Source organism: Tetrao urogallus, assembly GCF_951394365.1.
Source record: "Tetrao urogallus genome assembly, chromosome: 7".
Lineage (NCBI taxonomy): Eukaryota > Metazoa > Chordata > Aves > Galliformes > Phasianidae > Tetrao > Tetrao urogallus.
Genome location: NC_136820.1, coordinates 36,130,259 through 36,152,711, shown reverse-complemented (window position 1 = coordinate 36,152,711; position 22,453 = coordinate 36,130,259). Strand labels below are relative to the sequence as shown.

General features: G+C 37.0%; 1 protein-coding gene across 1 annotated transcript in view; it reads left to right on the top strand.

Moving 5' to 3' along the window:
* Positions 1-2,410: 2,410 nt before the first annotated feature.
* ODAD2 (outer dynein arm docking complex subunit 2) overlaps positions 2,411-22,453 on the top strand; it is a gene marked incomplete at both ends in the record, with an annotated part of 72,034 nt that continues 51,991 nt past the window's right edge. The window contains 9 exons of the mRNA XM_079538696.1: positions 2,411-2,634; positions 3,641-3,798; positions 5,009-5,204; positions 5,756-5,862; positions 6,310-6,446; positions 7,407-7,523; positions 11,161-11,378; positions 12,296-12,412; positions 12,617-12,761. Of these exons, the coding sequence (XP_079394822.1) occupies positions 2,411-2,634; positions 3,641-3,798; positions 5,009-5,204; positions 5,756-5,862; positions 6,310-6,446; positions 7,407-7,523; positions 11,161-11,378; positions 12,296-12,412; positions 12,617-12,761 (1,419 nt within the window). The remainder of the gene's footprint in view (positions 2,635-3,640; positions 3,799-5,008; positions 5,205-5,755; positions 5,863-6,309; positions 6,447-7,406; positions 7,524-11,160; positions 11,379-12,295; positions 12,413-12,616; positions 12,762-22,453) is intronic.

The window sequence follows — 22,453 nt, the reverse complement described above, 5'->3', positions numbered from 1 at the left end:
ATACTGTTCAAAAAAGGAAAAATAATAATAATTGCGTCAAGTCCTAAGCCAGGCTTTTGACTAAAAATGCTCTTTCATTTTCACCTAATCAAAATATCCATTTTCTGTCTTCTTAGTCTTATGCAGTGAACCAAGAAAAACCAATGCTATTCTTAAGTCATTATTGTGCAGACTGCATATACTCATCTGTAGTTATTGCTGGAAAGGTTCAGTAAGTAAAATGTGTACGGACAATCATCTCGATGAAAAAATGCATTAATCCCACACTGTTATTCTTCGATCTACATCCCCCATACATTTCCTGACCCTCCTCATTATTAGCGGTTTCCTACCCAGCTGAGTTCTCAGTTGGTAAAATAACCCTTGGTTGCGTTAACTCTATGTTGTTGGGACAGCTGGGTTCTTCAGCTAGACTGCCCTTGAAGGGATTCTTTTCCTATGCCTTTGGAAGGAGATGCATGGCAGTAAGAAGGTGAGCGCAGCTTGCTAGCCCCAGCCAGAATGCACTCGTAACCATTTCTCCTGGGTTGAAGCTGGCTGTCACCACACAACGGGCATTTTGGCCTCACGCCTGGGGGAACAGCAATGCTTTCCTCTCTGTGCCTGGGCTGCTACATTTGGATATTTATCATTTTGCCCTTAATATGTGGGGAGGACTTTATTCATTGGCATAGCTTACCTTCATTTCCTTTGCTTCTTTCAAGAAGCACTAATTTCACGTTATATTTTCTTTAATTAAAGAGCATTTCAAGCATAATCTGTCACGCTGACTCAAGAAATAAAAACAGTCCATGTTAACCTTATGAATTAAAGCTTGTAATGACCAAAAGCCAGTGAAAGGTTTGAGTTTACCGGCTTGACTTCAACCTATGAAGCAGTCAGTGGTCTTCCTTTAAATGCTGGTGCGAAGCAACTTTGACCAACTGAATGACTTCATTCAATTCCACACCAAAAACACATTCCTGCTTTCGTTATCTTACATACAGACATACATGCACAGCTTCTCCCGCTTTATGCTGGGAAATTCCCTGCCCTTTTTACCTCAGCTTCCCTCAGCATACCCACGGCTGCCCGTCGGGCCGTCCTCAGTGCAGCACCGCGCTCGGGCAGCGCCGCTTCCCCTCGGCCCGTCCCGCCCCCTGCCCGGAGGCGCGACCGCTCGCGCTGTTTGCCCGCTGCTCCGGGTAACGGCTGCCGCGGGCCCCGCCGCCATAGCAACGCATCGCCTCGCCTGCGGCCCGAGAGGCGATGGCGGGGGCCGGCTCGGTTTGTCGAGGGCAAGGTATGGCCTCACAGGCTCGAGGGGCGGGTCTGGAACTTCTTTTAATCCCCTCCGTTTAAAAAAGCGGGGGATAGTCACTGAGGGAGTTGTGTATGTGGGTCTCCTCGCACAGAGGGGGCTCATATATTGTTTGTAAGAGCGGCGTCAACTTTGCAAGAACCTTTTGTCCTTTGGAATACAGAGGGGTGTCCAGCAGGGACAGAGAGGTGATTGTCCCTCGGTACTCCGCCCTCGTGAGGCCCTAGCTGGAGCGCTGCGTCAGGGTCTGGGGTCAGCAGCGCAGGATGCAGAGCTGTTGGAGAGGGTGCAAAGGGGGCTGGAGCACCTGCCCTGCACAGACAGGCTGAGGGAGGTGGGCGTGCTCAGCCTGGAGAAGAGAATGCTGCCGGGTGACCTCATTGCAGGCTGACAGTATTTAAAAGGAGATTATAAAAAGGAGGGGAATCAACTTTTTACAAGGGTAAGTGGCGATAGGACAAGGGAGAATGCTTTTAAGCTCAAGGAGGGAATGTCTAGATTGCATGTCAGGGAGAAGTTCTTTTAAAGAGGGGAAGGTGAGGTGCTGGAACAGGCTGCCCAGAGAGGCTGTGGATGCCCCATCTCTGGAGGTGTTTAAGGCCAGGTTGGATGGGGCCCTGGCCAGCCTGCTCTAGTGCCAGATTTGGAGGTTGGTGGCACTGCCTGTGGCAGGGGCCGTTCCAACCCAAGCCATTCTATGATTCTATGAAAATGAATGTTTTTAGTCCTGACAGATCTGCTGTCAGCTCCCTGAGTTACTAATAGTGCCAGGAAATAATCAAAATTAGAAAGTTTTTTTTTCCTTTTTTTTTCTTTTTATCCTTTTCCCACCAGTTTTCCTCTTCACTTTAAAGAAATTTGTCAAGTTCTTCTCTTCAATACCCCCTTCATGAATTTACCTAAAGTAAAAGAATCCAGTTCCTAAGTACGTTTGTTACAGAATCATAGAATCACTTGAGTTGGAAGGCACACTGAAACTCTCCTGCAGCAAACCAGGAAACCTACAGCTGTGTCTAATTACAGCATATTGTCCTTATCATTCAAGAGCTCAGTTTAGTCATTCTCTGTGTTTGTTTGATAAGGTGTCCACCTGTGAGACAAGCCAAGACCATGGGAGCGGCACTGGCAAGAGCTGCACAATGGACTGCTGCTGGTTCTGGAACTGGCACGCTTGAAATCACTCCTCTGAATGAATCTCTTTTAAATCAGATTGTTAAGTTTGCAGAGGATTTCAGCACTAGACACCCTCAGGAAGCAGCATTTGTCTTCAGGGAGCCCCTAGAGTGGAAAACGCAGTTGGGCTGTTCAGCGTTTGGAGAGGGTTATGAGACAGAGTAAGTCTGAGCTATAGCATGGTTTGAAATGTTGGAGGTGAACAACAAAGTGAAATTGTACTAATTCAGTGTAAAACTTCAGTGTATTTCAGATGCTAACATGGGTGAGATTCTTTACCTTTGTATATTGAAATTTTTAACTTAAAAATGTTTTTGTTTTGGAGAGTTTGTGACTGTTCTGTGTTGATTGTGATACAGACCTTCCTGGTTAGCAGTCTGTACAAACTGCAGTATCTATTCTTATGACTTCTGACAAGGTGTCTGACTGATTAACTCTGTGATTCTCAAAAATGTTAGAAGTATAGGTTTTAATGCTGCTTCTGAAGTGGACTAACAAGCACAATCTTGAATTTCAGCTTCTTTGGGAACTATAGTTTCCAAGATCTTTATGAGCAGGCAGTTTTAATATACTAACACAATTTCAGTCTTGATCAGCATAGCAGTTATACTGCTTTGACCTACTTTTCAAATACTTTAAGGATTCTTCTAGAATTTCAAAATTAACATTGAAAAATAAATAGGCCAGAGGCACATGCTTGTTTCTTCAATCTAACAAAATGGTAAAAATACAGCCAGATAAGCTGTATAAGCTTCTCTATGCTGCTTGATTCTTTCTTGTGGTCAGTATTTATGCCTGTATATTTCTTGGAGTTTTAAAAAAGCAGGAGGAGGAGACAGGAAGTATCAAGCTTTGTTGTAAAACATAGTAACCTAAGCCTAAAGAAGGGACTTTCAGAGAGATTTTGATGGATGCTGTCTGAAAAGATTTCAGTCACAAACTCAGCCTTCCAAAATTATATTTAAAGGTGTTACCAGGGTAAAGCAAATGAGTTACAGGTGTGATCTGCAGTGAATAAATTGGTTTATCCTGGAAGCTTACTGAAATACATCTTAAAGAAATTGTAATGATTTATCATGTGAAGCTTGAATAACATTCAAGATTCATCTTTTAAAATTTGCTGTTCCTACTTTAAAAAGATATCATTTACTTTTTTTTTTTTTCCAGTGAAGCAACCGTTCAGTCTGAAGCCAAAGATGAACATGGACAACCCTTACTTCTCCTCACAGCCTCAAATCTCAAAGTTCGCAATTTTGACCAGCTGTCCCATTTGCTACAAATTAACGTGGATAAAAAGTTAAAGGAAGCACAGGCATGCCTTGAAGGTTTCCTTTTTTTTTTTTTTTCTTCTTTCCCCCCCACCCCCCAGTCTTTCCTCTCTCTTAAAAAATATCTCTTTTCCTTGGATTTGTGTTTATGAAATGTGAAAAAAGAAATGCATGTCTTCATTGTAGGTGTTTGAAAAGGCGTTGACTCAAGAACGTGGCTGAAAGTGCTGATCCAGGGCTTAATGAAGTTTCTGTTCTTTTACTTCACAGTAATCAGTAACAGAGAAATGTGAAATAAAATTAAACTGCTGATTTGCATATTCAAAATCATGTATACTGAATAATGCAGACTATATTGCAACAGACAGTAGGTTTAAGTTTCAGAAGAACAATGTATCATTAGAGGCTAATAGCACTTTTTTCCTATGTCCATAGTTTAATGCCCTTTTAAAATGTTACACCCTGTAAGGATTTTCAAATTAAACCTCATATGCTTAAGACATTCTTACCTGCACAAGCTTCATAGTGTACACTTCCAGGTCATTCTCACAAAAACTTAAAAACACGTGCACAGCTACTTTTGTGGTGTCGTATTCTAGTCCCGTGTTTCCAACTGACAAGATCCCTATGCTAAACTGGATATCCCCCTCTCACGGGAAGTAAAAGAGGTCAGAAGTATTTCTAAGTACTGTTAATAGAAATTGGATCTGCAATATGAAACTGTAAATACACTGAATCAAACTTAAGACTCATCTGAGCTGAGGTCCTGTCGCTGATAGTGATCAACCATGAATAATATGGGCAGAGTATCGTGCTGATACATTCACAGCTGCATGGGACTTCATTTTCAAGAAGAGGGCAAATTGTTTTTGTAAAACCCACTGACATGCAGTCATGTCACTCTTTACCCAAAAAAAAAGGACAGCTGGCACAGCTGAAGAAGTAATGGAGCCATTGGGAACGCTGCTAGAAAACTTTAAATACTTTCTTTAACACTAAATCTTGTTTCCCAAATGATCTGTTTTCAGTGAGTTAAGCCCATTCATTTCCTGTTTTGATCATCAACTGGGCATATTTAGAGGAAAGCAGACTTTTGATAAAAAGGACTATTTAATAATCATCTCTTGATGTCATGATTTTTTTAAAAATTAATTTTGTAAATCAATAACATAAAATTATTCAGCAGTTGATATAAAAAGCGCTAGTCTCACTAACTAATCTTTTCAATGTAGCACCCCATTATATGGATTCTATTTCATGTTTACAGCTAACAGGGATCCTATAGTTAAAATTCTTGGCCCTGAATATGGGACTGTTGAAGGAGAAGATACCTCACTGTTGTGCTTACTTGAAAAAATGAAAAAAGATGATGATCCTCAAACAGAGATGAAAATGAAAATCGCTATTCTTCTTCATCAGCTGGATATGCAACTCCTTAACAGTTCTTTAAAACACATTTCACAGTAAGTGCACTTCAAAGGCAACCTTAGTATGTCAGCTCATGCATAATTTTCATTTTATTGTTAAATTACATTGTTTTCAACCCACAACATGTGCTTTTCATGTAATATAACTATATTTATTGAAATAACTTTCACTGTTTGCTAAGTTACTGAAAAGTTCTTTTCCCTAAAGATTTTGCTGTAGGTGTGGGTACGTGTGTGCCTACAAGTGTTTAGGTTTTTTTATTGCATATGTTTTGCATTTCATAGCAAATTGAAGTAATTTGTACAAATAACAAAGTAGCAGTTAAGTATTTTCAAGGAACTGATTATTTCTTCGTGAAAACACTTGAGTCTGTTTCATAGTTACAAGAACTTCCTAGCTGTGAATTAAATGTCTTTGAACTAACAGGTGAAACAAAGAAAATCAGTGGTAAGTGACCCATCCCAGACCTCAGTTGCTACTACTAAAAGTTTGTGTACAAGAAAAAAATCGTATTATATTCCATTTTAATATCTCAGTGTGCATCCTTTTGATGAATAGATTTTAGACTGTTTTATATTAATTGCAGAGATGTAAGACTAAACCCAGCTGCTGTGAATAATGAAGTGAATCTTCTCAAGAATTTCTCTGGGAAAGGAGAGAATACAGTACTGGAATCACTGGAATACACATCAGGTCCAAATTTTATCATATCTAGCATTTACATATACCTTTATTGAAGTACTTGACTGTTACATGGAATGTGTTAAAATAATTCCATTAATAAATTAAAATTGGTTTTTTTTTTTTTTTTTTCCTCTTTAAAGATAGGAAGTCAAATAAAATATATTTTCAGATATGGAATGTGCTTCTCTAGCCTTTACTTAGAGAAATATCATATGTCTTCATTAGAAGTAGAGGTAATAAACTGAGTCCTTGAACATGAAACATGTTAGGCATAGTCACAGTTCTTTGTTGGGTTAGGCTGTGGTGCACAGAGTTTTATATGACTGATTCCCAACAGAGTGTGAATACTTAAGTGTAACATATTGTTCAAGGAGCTTGATTTGCACGTGTATTATATTAATCTTCAGAAAATATAATTCTAAATTGGGTAAAAACACTAATGCTAATTGGTTACAGATTACACATTCTCTAATGGATGCAGAGCTCCTCCATGGAGACAAGTGCACGGGGAAATTTGTTACTTAATCATCAAACCACACGACACTGATCCTTTGTGTATCACTTGCAGCACAGCAGGAGTGTTTTTAAATGGAGTAAGTAATATTAAGGAATACCATAGAGTAAAAAATATTTTTATGTGCTACAATAAAAAGTCCATCAGGTTTGGGGTAACAGTATTGAAGATGTAAGACTTGTAGAGTTAGTTTGCTTATACTGATGGAGAAGAAATAGTAATGCTAGTAGTGGGAAGGAATAATATACTAATTTTCCCATACATTTAGAGTGCTTTTCCTTTAAGCTCTATAGCAGGAGTGTATTCAATGTTTTTTGGTAGCAGAGCTTGTTTGGTCTTTGCATGTGCCTGAAGTCCTTCACACTACCCCTATTGAAAGCACTGTGGGACTAGGTACATCTCTAGGTCCTCACTGATCCTGATCTAGGATGTGATGTTACTGTATGGCTAATACTGATGATGCTTTATATTGTCACTCATACATATGAGCTTGCATTTGTATTCTTATAAGATATAAGCAGTTCTTTCTACTTTCAGTGGAGCTATTCTAGAAATTCTTTATCTCTTTTTGTCTGCTTTTCATTCCAGTTAGCTCTTTGCAGATTTTGTAGAGGGATAATAGTCCTTTACTTAGTTTACGCAGGGACCGATATTTTGAAGAGAAACTGATGTCCATCAAGTGTAACTTTACAAAGTGCTTTTCCTAAGAATTAAAAAATAGATCACATTTAGTTTGTTTGTTTTTGTTTGTTTGTTTGTTTGCTACGAGTCCTAAATCCTTTTCAGTTGAACAACATGCAGTACAATGAACTTTAACTTGCAGAACTGCATATAGGACCTTAATTATCTGATGGATCCACAGAGGTGATCCATGCATTTTCAGTGTCATTTACTGAAGTCTGATGAACTCTGTGCTAAGTGTGAGGCTTCTGCACCTAATTCTTTACAGTGTATGACCCATGTGCTCTTTGGCAGTGTTTTATGATACAGATTAAATTAAGCAATACTGTTAATAACTTCAATTTATTCTTTCTTGAAGGGTGAAATAAAGGGTAAAGATGAAATTGACTATGAAAGAAAAAGTGATGTGTATAAAGATATTGTCACATTTTTAAGAGAAAGATCACCTAAGTTTGTGGAAAATATGGCTAAGCAGGTATGTATATATTGATTGTAAGTGTATATTCTAGTTTGTACAAATGTATATTGATAGGAATTACATTATAGACCTGAATATTGATGTTCTATATCAAAGTTAAATCTTTGGTTAAATGCAGAATTTTGAAATATGAGAGATGCCTTCATTATTTTTGTTTGCACATTCTCAAATCTCAGTTAAATACATGCTTTTTGCGAATAATTAAGTTGTGGTGTAAAAAGGGAGTTATTCTCTCTTACAGAAGTAGTAAGTTTCATCCTTACTCTAATCACACCTTGAATTCAGACTTCTTGTTATTCTAACCAACATACCTTCCTGATAATTGCGATGTAACTTAAAGTGCAATAGCTGCCAGTTTACATTCAGGTAGTTGTTAGTTAAGAAGTACTGACGTCACAGACTTTATTTTATGGCTGGTCTAAACCTTCTGAGAGATCAGTTTGTGCTTCAGAGTAAGTTAGCTCCACTGTCGTGAAATGGAAAATAAAAACCTTAATAAGCAATAATTATTAATGTGTAGTCTTGAATAAAACATACATGTGTTCAAGATTTCAGGAAGGTACAATTCTTCTTAACTTTTGTTTATTTGAAAATAACAATTCTATGATAAAACCATGAATTGTGTGCTTAAAAGAAAGTCTTAGTGTCTGCTTAAAGGCACAGAGTTGACTGGGGTTCTGTTACTTGTGGAGAGGGCTTGTACTCCTTGTGTCCAACTGCACAGCCTGTTCCTCTGTAGCATGGCTTCAATGAAACCTCACAAATGCACCTTCCCTCTGGAATCAGCCTGAATGCAGAATAAACCTGCATTGGAATCTAATGTATCTGCAAGCTTTATGCAACTGATACTGGTTCAGCTGGTCATGTCCTTTGCAGATGTTAGCAGAACCCAGCCCAATCACAAAAGAAACAAATGAAAAAATATAAAAAGAAGAAACTGCTGTTGTATGCACATGAAAAATTTCTCAGGTCAACAGGAAGAACAACATGAGCAAAGCTAGAGTGCTTACCTCGGATATGGCACTTGATATGTAGTATTAATACTAACCCTCGTAATCCTTAATGTTATTAAAATTGCTTACATTTTAGAATTGTGGACGCACGTTTTTGGTTTTTCATTTTCTTTACTTGAAAGCAGATACTACACTATTTCAGTTATAGTTCTATCATACAGTGTCATGAGGTTTGATCCAGCATGTGAGGTCAGTTTCTAATTTTGCATTAAAAAATTCTACTTGTCTTCTAATGTTATTCCTTATGGAACACTGGAAATGTCACAGTAGGAAAATATGATATCCTTACAGAAAAGGTCAACTTTTTATGACAATATTTTTCCATGATTGAAACCACTTGAATTTTTATCTTCATTTTTTTGTTACTCAAATATAAGTAGCCCAATTTTTTTTTTTTTACAAGAACTGCCTGATTTAAATTTCAGAGCTAAGAGTTATGTGTCCAGTTTACACAATCACTGTTGTTTCAGTCACTAAAAAATGCATTTGCCATTTGTTTAGAGCTCTAAATTAGTGTTAGAAGCATCATGTTTTGTTTGTTAAAACAGAATCAGTTGTGCCACTACAATTGTAGTTGTTCCATCATTCCTGTTATTAAAAAAAAACCAACACATTTTTTTCAGACTTCTGTTGTGCTTATAACAGATTAATAGCTTTGTGGTAAAAATCATTACATTGTAATTATCTTAAGGAGGAAGACATTAACAGGGAAAATTTCATTTGCTTAGGTACCAGTCTGGGGAGGTTTAGGGCTGATATTTACTTTTTTGAGACAAGAAAATCTGACAGTTCTGAAAGAACAGTACATTTTAAATTGTACACATAGGTACAGTAGCTTATGGTAATGGAATTAAATTTGTAAGTTTTTTCGTTCAAAAGTGCAATGAGTGCAAAAGTTCTAATATGGATTTTACTTATCCTGTATGCAAATATTTCTTTAATTTTATATCTACATATTGGTTTACATTTCATAAATGGGCCAATGTGTGAATGTTTAGGTCGTTACTGTTTTAAAGCATTATCAAAGTGATTTGGCTTCATGTGATGGTCATGAAATGTAAAATAAGTTGGTATTTTAATATTTTTCAAAATTCTAATTCTAAATGGCAATGGAGCTGATACATATACTGTATCTATGTTTAAAAGTTAAATAAGACTAAGCAAATAGAATTTACGTTGTATTCCTTTAGTAGTCGTATAAATAATTGATTCTGTATTCCCTGAAGAGTGTCAGCCATGCCATCCTATTCAATAGGAATATCCTATCTGGTTGCCTTGCTGATGAGCTTGTTTAGTACACTCTGCATTCTAAAATTAGAATATAAATGAGTTATTTCTGTCGTGCAGCTCTACATTTGTGTTTAAAGGAAAATCACCTCTGCACTAGAACTATAAAAAGGACAAAAAAACTATTTTCAAGATCGCCTGTATAAACTAAACTACAACTGGAAACAGTTTTGGTTTATTTTCTGAGGAGCGTTTCAAAAGGCTAGTTATGTACACATATATTGCAGAGCCAATTAACTTGCTTAATATCTTCTTGGTCTTGTTTGTTAACATCTTCAAGTGCTGTGTTGGCATACACTGCTGTAGGAAATATACTTTTAAAAACATGTTTAGCTGGTGTAGCAACAGCATCAATTCCCTGACAATCATGATAAATTGTCTTGTTTAGAATATCTTTTTGGAATAGGAGAATTAACAAGAGTTAATTTATGATAAGACATTTGGGTTAGCAAGCTAGGAACAGCCCATTCTCATCAGAGACTAATCGAAGACAGATCATACTGTGACAGTCTCCTTAAATCTGCCTTATATCAGATACGAAAGAATGTCTTTGCCTATCTGGTAGAGACAGCTGCAACAATAATGAGTAACGATCATATGCTATCTTTCCTGTAAAAATTGAATATGTTCCAATAGAAAATAACAGTTGACAGGAGTCTTCGCTGTTCTGGATATTTTTGATCAGCCATGGTACCAGACATTGACAGCTGAAGGATTGGTAGGTGCCACTCAGCTCTGTTTTGACATGTGTCTTGTTCACCATTGTCTCTTTTGAGAGACAGCAAATGAAAAAAACTGAAATGGAAAGCATTTATATTAATTCTAAACTATATCAAATTAAATTACTTGGAACTGAAGTCTAGCAGTTTATTATAGCCTATTTTCAGTTTTACTTTTGTTTATTTTTTTTGATGGGATTTTTTTGTAAATGCCTTGTGCAAGGAAATATTTATTAATATAAGGAATCCATAGAGAGCAGAATGACCAAGTCTTAAAACTTACTGGGCATTAGGTTGTATAAAAGTGTTTGTACTGCAAATTATTTAACATACTAGGAAATGAAATACACTCAATACCCAAGTCTATTCAAGAAATTCCAAATCTATTTATTTCATTTATTTTGAAACTTTTAGTCTGCATGCAGTTGCTTTTCAGATTAATCTAACGTTTCATTCTTTTAAAGGTAATCTCATTTTATACCTATAATTTAATTCTACATTTAATAAATACATTTTTAAGCCCTTCACCTCAAATTTTGCTGATAAGTTATTGTTTTAATGTCCATTGCTCATTTAGAAGTATGACTGGCAAAACCTATCTTCTTCTTTTGTAAGGAATTTACATTTTTTAAAGAACCGACATATGAGAAAAATGATCAGCTTGTAGAAGTAGTTGCTAAGGTCTCTGGCCAATCCCCAAACCTTGATGATTACACAGAAAAGAATGAATATGAGAAAAAGAAAAGTTCTGCTGAAAAAAGCAGATCCACTGACAAGAGGATATTAGAACCATCTATGAAGTGGAAGAATATTGGTCTTTCTGCTGCCCGCAGGTAAGTAGTTATCTTTGTAATTGAATTTTCTGTAGCTCTCCCTAACTTGTGCTAGCAATTACTGTTATTTCTATTTTAGTATTATCAACCCAGGCAAAAAAGTACATTTCGTTTTCACAGCACTGTAAATTAGGAACCAAAAAAGCACCAAAAGTTTTCCTCAGTTGGGCCTGGGACTCTTCTTGAAATACAAGGAAAGGAAGATACATAATATTGGGCCCACGATCAAAACAGTGGAACAATTCAGTGTCAAGAACAGCAAAACAGACTAGGACTCCTCTACCTGGAGGAAAATGAGATTTTTGAAAACATGAGTTATGACTGAAGAAGATGTCTGTTCTAATACAAAAAACATAGGACATCAAGTGAAGCGAGTCTCAGTGAGACTGAAAGTTCAGAACAAAGGGACCTATTTTTTTTCACAGAACACATCTAAGCTCTAAAAATATTATTATCATTATTATTATTATTTGCCACAGGATGTTAAAGTCCGTTCATTTTCTTGAGATAAAAAAAAGCAAGCCAGCAAATTCATGGGAAAAAAAAATAATTCAGAACTGCTTATGTGAGGACACTTAAGATTTCCCTGAACCAAAATTTTCTGAGAAATATTCTGGAAAAAAATGATTTCTCTGTTGATCTTGTACTATTACCTAGAAAGCTGGTAGTGGTCATGGTTGGAGGTGGTATGCTAGGACAGATGAACCAGTGGTCTGGCTGCATATACTTCATTGATCTTGTTTTACATACAGGTTGGCATCATGCAAATTTTATAATATTCCACTGTTTTCATGACATAAAATTAGTCATTTAAGATACAGCATGTTTTCTTTTTAATGAAATCTACTGTGCAGATTCATGAAGTCGTATGTGCTGATATAATCTGTATCCAAACATAGCTTTTTCTTACATTTTAGTGACAAAGTTGCAAGAGAAAAAGAACGACAGAGAAAGAGTACTGTATCTGGGAAAAAAAAAAAGAAAGCCTCTGGTACTTCTTCTGAATCTGTTAAAATACAATCAGCTTTAAAATGGTATGGCTTACTTGTCTTTTCTTCAAAATTTTAATTAATATTTCCTGTATTTACAATATTTATCACCATACTTAGTGTTTGGTAGTGATAATCACGTGTTTCCAATGCTATTATTAGGCAGAATTGTTATACCTATTAAACATATGCTTGTTCATAATCCTTTAAAGCTATCTAAAGTGAATGATGGTCTTAATTCATTTTTAGTAAAATATCAGACATGTTTGAAGAAGTTAGTGAAAGTTCTTCAGAGACTGATGAAGATGAAGAACAACCTGTACGTCACCAGGAAGGAAGCACTGATTTGCCATCAGAATACTGGGGAATTCAGAAACTTGCAAAATATTTAAGGGTAAGTTAGGAGTATTGATTTAAAAAAAAAAAAAAAAAAAAAAAAAAGCCACTTTCTTTTTTTCTTCTCTACATCTGAGGACACCATATCAACTTCTCATTCTTTGTTTTGTTTTGTTTTTTTTTTTGATTTTACAATAGCCCTGCCATGTCACATGCTTGAAGACTTGAGCTGTTTGCTTTCCTAACACCCTAACACCCACCCTTATTCCCCTGCATTTTTATCTGCTGTTTTTGGCTTATGTAGACCCTTAGATTAAGCCATCTGTTCAGTGTTATTTAAAACTTAAGATGGTATAATTTCTTTATTAATTATTAGGTTTCTATTTTGCTTTTTGAAAGTTTCCAAGATATTTCTTTATGTGGATAGTAACTTTCAGGAGTTTTTATTAAAACTGAATACTTGCCTAAAGTCTTTCATCAACTATGATTAACGCATGACTGAAGTAGTTCTAACATGGTCTTGTGTCTGGATAGTTGCTCTCAGTGAGCAAGAAAATATATGATAAACAGATCCTCTAAAACAAAAAAGGCTTTTTACACAGAGTTGTTGAAAATCTTTTGGAGTATACAAATAAAGATTCTTAGACTTCTGTGTATGTCTGAAAACAAAACAAAACAAATCCCCTCAACTCTTCTGGAAAACTCTAGAACTAGTCATGTTTTTCTCTCAGGAAAAATTCCTTCACAAGTTTGGACAGGAATTTAAGTAATGTAAGTTACTAATGAAGTTGCTGGTTTATCTATTTTTTTGAGTACAGCTGCAGAGCATACACAGATCTGACAGATAAAAATGATTGTGTTGTTGTACTTGTTGGTACAACAAAATAAATGATGAGGAGTAAGAACAGATTGATCTTCTTCCAGTCCTTTCAGCATCAGAGAAAAGTATTTTAATGCACTCTCAGTGTTTTTTCTTAGCTCATGTATGTGAGACCTGTGCTACTGTCCATAGCCAGAGGCATGGAAACAGATGGATAATACAAGTCTCTAAATTCTTTATGCTTCATCCTTTCTAGATTTAACCTCTATATTCTTGTCATTTTAGCTACTCTAAAGTAAATCTTCATGAGTTTAATCTGATATAACATCCAGCAAGTAACTTGTTCAGCTATCCCTAATGCTGAACACACTACATATGCGATTTCCATGATACAGGTTGTTTGTTTGTTTGTTTGTTTGTTTTTGTTTTGATTTGCATGTAATTTCAGTCCAAGATGTGGTTTTAAAATCTTTCAGTTGACTGATAGCTTGTTTCTGTTTTATGGACCACGTCTTTCTACCTTTCTGAGAGTTGAGAGAAATAACCATGTTGCTTTTTAGTAATAACCCTCAGATCCTCCCAGAGAGAATACTTGAAATTCGTTACTGTTGATGAACGCCTAGAAATCTTTTCATTGGCATATCTATGAACCACCCTCTTTAGCTAAATGGCTCCTGATGATGTAGTTCACAAACTCTCTCTCCTCATTAGATCCTTCATATCCATACATTTAGATTTTAGCACTGGACATGATTCAATACTGAAACATATTTACATTTGTTTGAAACCATTTTGAGTGAAGTATGAGAAGGGCAAATAGGAAAATAAATTTTTCATGCTCCTCCATTTTAGAAATAAATGTATTTTATTTGAGATGTCAACACGCAAAATTACTTAATGGCTTAGAACTAGAATTAGAATGGAGATCCTGTAGTGAGTACCTGGTAAGATGTATTTTTAATACAAAATTCCATCATATGAAAAGACTTTGTTTTCAGAATTTAAATGTATACTTGTTCATGTTTTAATGTACACCCAAGTCTTCCAAGCTATTTAAACTAGATATAAATTAAACAAAGTACTTGAAGATATACTTAAAATAGTTCTCTGTCAATTTTTAGCTACGTAAAGCAAGAAATCCCTAGTGTCAGATAAAGCTGAAAAGAGATGCCTCTGTGCCATACCACAGACAGTGGTTGAAATGCTTTATTGATGGAGTGCTACTTTAGCCTGCACATGGAATTAATTTTAATTCAAGTATAAATACTGCACTTCTGGCCAGACTTGGAAGATTTTTTGGCAATCTTGTTGTTCTTGTAGGCAAGTGTTCTTGACACATGCAACGTAAGAGAACATAAATTTATGACTGCAATATTTAAGTATCTACAAACATATTTACATAGAAGCATACATTTTGGAGGGTTTACGTTTTGAAAAGATGAATACATTGTTTGCACACTTTAAAAATCAAAGGAAATAAATAATAGATGTTAGAAAATGCAGTCATTTCTAGATGTGACTATTTTTGAATATCTGCTGCAGTAAACATGATTTACAGTTCAGCAAGACTCCATAACATTAATGTACAAACACAAAAGTTCCATAAAACCTGGAAAATACCTGGTTTTTATGGCTCTATTAGATTACCATCTTAAAAAGACAGTTGCATCCTGTATAAAGTAAATTTGCTGGGTCCTGTGAATTGTACTTGCAGACAATGACAAGGACAAAAATTCTAATACAGTGGAAATTCCTTTCTGACTTTTTGCCCTTCCCTGTTTTGCCTTTCTCTGTGAAAGAGCAACCATGTTGGAATTGCTCCACTGGAAGCAGCTGCTTCTGTGGTCTGGCTCCTTGTCCTACCTTCAAGCTTCCCAGAGCTGCGAAACAGAGCATAGAGCATGTGTCTGATTGCCATGTCTCCTCATTGGCTTAAGAATGGGCAATAAAGGAAGATCAGTGAGGTTGGTGACAGCGTTGTGTTAAGAATCTTTTGGGACTAGATCGGGTAAATTTGGAATGAAGAATTGTTAATATTTCAACTAAGTGATTTCTACTGTTACAGCTTAGTTCCGATTTTACATTATCTATTAAAATAATGTTTCTGACATATTAGATTTCTGGAGGAAGGACTGCATTGTACATGTGAAAAAAACTTAAGAAATAGAGTGAGGGGGTCATATTTTACTCCAACTTTTTTGCTAGAATAGGAGGTCGAGGGGTACCAGTACTTTATCTTCTTTTCAACAGAGGTGAGGTTGATCACTGGGAAAAAAAACTATCAAAAACCACTCTACAAAAAAAAAAAAAAAAAAAATCAAAAACAACTCAAGATTCATCTAAAAGTCCTAATTTTTTCTCCTGGGAAACTGGCTCAAGGAATAAGTATCAAAGAAATCTAAGCTATTAGTCAAGTTCTTATAATGCAAGTGTTACAATGAGTTGGGAAAGAGCTACATCCCCTTTGCAGTGTAAGCAGAGCTAAGACAGAAGACTGTCATGTGGCTGGTGGCAGAATTTATTTCCATTTCTTGGGGAGCTCAAACTCATCAGTTACAGAAATGGAATTTGCAAGAAGACACAATGGTTCCTTGGCTGAGATTTTTGTACATGGAGAGTACTAGCATTCTTGGGAAAGAAATGTACTGGTTAGAAATGCAGGTGAAATAATGAAAATATGCAGGAAAGCTCTGCCAGGAGCTAAGATGAAGAGTTTAGAAAGAAAGGTTAAATAGATATTGTTGATGAACAGTATGAGAGGGCTTTCTTCCCAACGAAAAGGCAGAGAGACATCTGGAGATTGATATTTTCATGGTTGGGTCATATCAAAGTGCAGAAAATCCATGTGCGAATGAAAGGAAGAAGTGTGGGCAGGAAAGGTTCAACCTGTTGCAGAAACAGGGAGCCTGTTTCAGAACACTGGACTCAGAGTATCCAAAATAGTCTTAAATGGAAGAAGCGTGTGTGTCTGGGAGTTCTTTTGCACTCTGTGGGGTTTGCAGTGTGACATTTCTCTGCCTGGGGGGAAGGGAGAAGCAGCAACAATGGCATACACACTATTATATATTAGTAGTCAATCAGAGTTTTTGTATAATCTGAGATTTCTCGTATTTGAGGTCTGAGGTTTTAGTTATCTGAAACTTTCTCATAAAATTTGTGGCAGAAAACATTCAGCCTTTCAAAATAACCAATTATTTTGTTGTGCAAATGAAAGACTTGCTGAAGAGTGTTATGTAGCAATCTCAGCCCTCCTGAAGTTTAGCAGATCGTGTATACATCAACACTTTTAAAAGAATCAATTATAAATTTATGGCACTTGGTTAAACACTGATATGGCTTGTAGGTTTTTTTTTCAATTTTTGTATGAAATAGAGGATAGGTACAGTATTTCTAACTGCAAAATTGAGAAATATAGCTTTCTTAAATTACAGTGATACTGGAAATGTTCCATATACTTAAGATTACATTGTACTCATAAAATCTTAAATCAGCTTCATAAAAATGCATGGATTAAGAAATCAGTTGTATTTTGGGAGTAGCAGAAAAGTAATTTTGTTTTATTTTCAAATACTGAACCTCAAAGTAGCTCTGAACATATTAGTCTAAGGAATAAAATAGTCTAATACTGATTCATCTCAAGTGAAACTAATTAAAAGTTACTTTAAATCTTGTAAAAAAAAAAAAAAAAAAAAATGGCATTTGTGTTGCAGTGTATCCTCTAAAACATTACTTGCTGGTCTAGTTATTTTACACCTTGCAATACCACTTAAATATTTTCTGGCAGCAATAGAAAAAGTCTAAAATTGAATGTTCTCAGATATCGCTGAATATCGAACTGCCCAGAGAAATGTAAACACCACTTCTGAGGAACTAACTGTCTTTTTTGATTTGGCTTCCATTTTCCTGGGAAGATTAACTACTGGGTACAACGGTACAATTATAATTGGATAGCTGGATGTTAACATAGATGTTAGGAACTTGGGTAGATATGTAACTAACTTAGAAATTATTTTGTGTGCAATATTATTAAAGGGATTTATCTGTAATCCTGAAATTCAGTCCTGGATGTGTAATAGAAGCAAATATTACAATCTAATAGCAAAATATCTGTAGAGGAAATGTGTTGCATGTTACGTTATTTTTTTCCCACAATCTGTGGAAAAAGATGTTATTTTTTTATACTATCACGTTAGCAAGGCTTGCATTTGAGTATATTTTAGCTACTAAATTATTGTATATGAATATATATAACATTTCCATATAAAATTATTTTACAAGTGCATAACGCATTTTTTCAGAACTGCCAAGTTTGCAAATAATTTAGGTGACCTTATTAGTAGAGTATCTAACACTAAACCTTTAATCTGCCCTTGCGAAAGTATTCACTGGAGAGTATTCAACTCAACTTAAGGGTCAAGATGAAAAAATAATTTTATTGCAGTTTGGTGAAGTGGTAGACTGATATTCTTCAGAAAATACCAAACACATGAGACATAATCATGTGCCACCTGCTAGTGTTTCTAGGCACATATTTGGCTAACATGTCAGCTTTGGCAAGTAATCTTTTTATAACCTTCACTTCTGCACTGTACGTGAACATCTCCTGTTCCCATCTTCTGGTATTAGCTGAGATTTTCTTTTAAATTTTTTTGGGGAAAAAAAAAAGTGAATGCTGAAAAAACAGTGGGATAAAGACATGGAAAAACTATTTTTTGTAGTTAAGATATGTATTTTTTAACAATTTAGCCAGTGCTGGTCATGAAAAAGAATTTTTATGATAAATTTACTGGGTAGGAAATATTGGCAAATGGAGAACTCTCATATTATTATTATTATAATTGGCAGCTCTGAAGAACTTGCATAGCTCTCTCCTCAAAATACTGTACAATCATTCCTAATCACAAGAGACATATAAAATATATAACTGCCAGTTGATTTTTGACCATAAACACCAACTCTAATGTAGAGGTAGAGGTTAATTACTATCCTAAGGATCACCCATTTCTATGTGTTTCCTAGCTGATGTATTGAGAGACAGGTCAGAAATTAAAAATAAAATAAAATAAAAGTAAAATTCAATGAAAAACAAGGAAGAATCATAGAATAGTTTGGCAAGGTACCTTTAAGATCATCTGGTTTCAACTCCTCTGCTATAATCAGGGACACCTCCTTCTAGACCAGGTTGTTCAAAGTCCCATCCAGCCTGACCTTGAATGCTTCCAGGCAGAGGGCATTCAGAACCTCACTGGGCAACCTATTCAAGTATCTAACCACCCTCACAGTAAATAATATCTTGCTGATATCTAGTCTAAATCTACCCTCTTCCAGTTTAAAACCATTTGCCCTCATTCTGTCACTACATGCCCTTATAAAAAGTCCCCAGCTTTCCTGTAGGCCCCCCCCCTTCAGGTACTGGAGAGCCACTGTAAGGTCTCCTCAGAGTCTTCCCTTCTTTCAGTTGAGGAGCCTCAGCTCTCTCAGCCTGTCTCTGTGAAGGAGATGCTCCAGCCCTCTGATCAGCTTCCTGCCCCTCCTCTGGACCTGCTCCAACAATGTCCTTCTTGTGTTGGGGGATGCAGTACTCCATGTGGGATCTCATTAGAGCAGAGTAGAGGGGCAGAATCACTTCCCTTAACCTGCTGGTCATACTTCTCTTGATGCAACCCAGGCTACAGTTGGCCTTCTGGATTACAAAGACAGCTGATATTGAATCTTACATCAATTGACACTCCTAAATCCTTCTCTTCAGGGCTGCTCTCAAGATGTTCTCCACCTAACGTGTATCTGTGCTTGGAATTGCCCCAACCCAGGTGCAGGACCTTGCACTTGGCCTTGTTGAACTACATAGGGGTGGCATGGGCCAGCCACTCAGGCCTGTCCAGGTCCTCTGGATGGTATCCCATCTTCTTAGCATGTCAACTGCACCACTGAGCTTGGTGTTGTCTGCAAACTTGCTGAGGGTTCACTCGATCCCACTGTCCATGTCACTTACAGAGATGTTAAATAACACCAGTCCCAGTACTGATCTCTGGGGATGCCACTCGTCACAGGTTTCTGCTTGGACACTGAGCTGCTGAATGCAAGTCTCTGAGTATGACCATCCAGCCAATTCCTTATCCAGTGAGTAGTCCATTCCCCAAATCCGTTTTTCTCCTATTTGACAACTGGGATGTCATTCAAGACAGTGTCAAACACTTTGCACAAGTCCAGGTAGATGACATCAGTTGCTCTTCCTTTATCCACTGATGCTGAAACTCTGTCATAAAAGGCCACCAAATTTGTCAGGCATGACTTGTCCCTGGTGAAACCACATTGGTTACCACCAACCACCAATTTTTCATTTGCCTTAGTATCGCCTTCAGGAGGATCTGCTCCATGATTTTGCCAGGCAAGAGGTAACAGTGACTGGCTTGTAGTTCTGTTGATCTTTTTTTCCCTTCTTGAAAATGGGGGTTATATTTCCCCTTTTTCGGTCAGTGGGGAACTTAGCCAAACTGCCATGACCTTTCAAATATGGTGGATAGTAGCTTGGCAATTTCATCTACCAGTTCGTCAGCACCTGTAGATGGATCTCAATGGTCCCATGGACCTGTGCACCTTCAGGTTCTTTAGATGGTCTTGAAGGGTCTTCACTTACAGCAGGCAGATCTACCTTCTACAAGTTCTTACCATTGCTTTCTGCAGCTTGTGTAGTGTTACTAGTGTCCTTCCTGGTGACAACTGACACAAAAAAGACATTGCACACTTTAGCTTTCTCTGTATCCCTTATGACCAGGTCTCTAGTTTCCTTCCAGAGAAGGCCCACATTCTTCCTGACCTTCTTTTTATCACTGATGATATACCTGTAGAATTTCTTCTTGTTCACCTTCATGTCCCTGGCTAGATTTAATTCTATTTGGGTTTTAGTTTTTTTTAACCTGACCCCTGGACACTCAGACAGCTTCTTTGTAGTCCTCCAATGTAACTTGTTCCTGCTTCCTTTTCCCATAGATTTTCTTTTTGAATTTGAGTAAGTCCAGGATCTCCTTATTACTCCACAAAGGCCTCGTGGCATTCTTGTATGTCTTCCTTTTTGTCTGCTTCTGGGCTCGAACGAGATGCTTCTTGAATACTGACCAGCTTTCTTGGACCCCTCTTCCCTCCAGGGCTTTCTCCCTGCCAAGTAGTTCCCTGAAGAGGTTGAAGTCTGCATTCCTGAAGTCCAGAGTAGCAAGCTTGCTGTGCACCCTCTTTGATACCCTGAGGATTTTGAGCTCCACCATTTTGTGGTCACTATAGCCAAGTCTGCCCTTGAGATTCACATTACTCAGCAGCCCTTCCTTGTTGTGAGGACAAGGTCCAGCATAGCACCTTTTTTGCATGGGTTCCTGTACTACTTGGAAGAGGAAGTTATTATCAACATAGTCCAGGACATTGCATGCTGCTATTACAATTATCCTACCAGTGTAGTTTCCCATTCCAAAATGATTCCTTTCTTGATCACAGAAATTAATATGACTGTTTCTAGACGGATTTGTCAGACCTTTTGGACACTGATGAGGGGAGGCAGAAAGCTTTGCATTTAAATACTGATGAGCATTGAAAAGGATGGCTATCCCGTTGCATGTGACTTATGAGTATGTAAGTCTTTGCTCTCCAGAGCAACCTCTATGCTGCAGCATAGGAAGTTTCGCACAAATGTGCGTAAGAACTTCTTTACGGTGAGGGTGACAGAGCACTGGAACAGGCTGCCCAGGGGGGTTGTGGAGTCTCCTTCTCTGGAGATATTCAAGTCTTGCCTGGGCACCCACCTGTGCGACTTGGTTTAAGGAACCTGCTTTGGCAGGGGGGGTTTGGTCTCGATGATTTCTAGAGGTTCCTTCCAACCCCTACAATTCTGTGATTCTGTGATTCTTCTGAAAGTGAAGAGAGAGCTGAGCAGTAGCTGAGATTTGGAATGTCATGGTAAAAACATGTGAATGAGCAACCTTCTTCAGGTTTGGCCTGAGGAAATTTGTGACCTGTTACTTTGCACAAACAAGGTCCTTTCATTAGAAATGCTGAAGTAAATCATTTGTATATGGACTGCGTCTGGTTTTGTGACAGTGGAAGCTGAAGACCGTATCAAGACAAAGGAAGGTGGCTTCTCTTATAGAGAATGGTGGAAGGTGAAGTCATGCAATGTGTGTATGCTGAAAGGAGCTGTTATGTAGAGGATATTTTAGACAGTTGTTGAATCTGAGTTCTTTCATGCTGGAGTGTCATTGGAAGCCTATGTTTTGAGTTGGAGACAATCTAAGACTTACTGCGTAGATGTGGTTACTTCAAGTTACTCTGACAGATGAAACTGAAGTCTGAACTCTGTTATGGCTACCAAAGGTACTACAGATGGTGTGTGGTAGCTAAAACTGAAGCCAGAGCTAAAACTCAGGATGACTTCAGTGTTTACACATTCTCATGAATAATGCCATTTTGCAACAGCAGTAGTTTCTGATTGATCTGTTAGATTAAATCTCAGATTAACATATATTGCAGCAATCTGATCTAGAAATCATAATGGGATTGTGGGTTTGTTGCCCACAGTATAACCTTCTTACTTTTCTCTGCAGATTTGTTTGGGTTCAGAAAGAGTAGTCCATTGTCTCTATGAAATTGTCTAGATGAAACCGGGGAACAAATACACTCCTAACATGAAAATTTCAGAAATGAGCAGATTGTTAAGACACAATGTATGTTTCCATGTGAATTGCACTGACTCTTCAATCCAATTGCTAAGCACCGAAAAGGAAAGCTAACAGAATGGGTATATGTCTAGGCAGAATTTTCGAGAAGGAATCACATTGTTTAACAAAAACTTCTGGTTCACTCAGAAAATAATAATAATAATAGATTCATTCTTTTGTTTCAAAGTCACTTTTTTTTTTTCAATTTCATGAAAGATCATGACAATT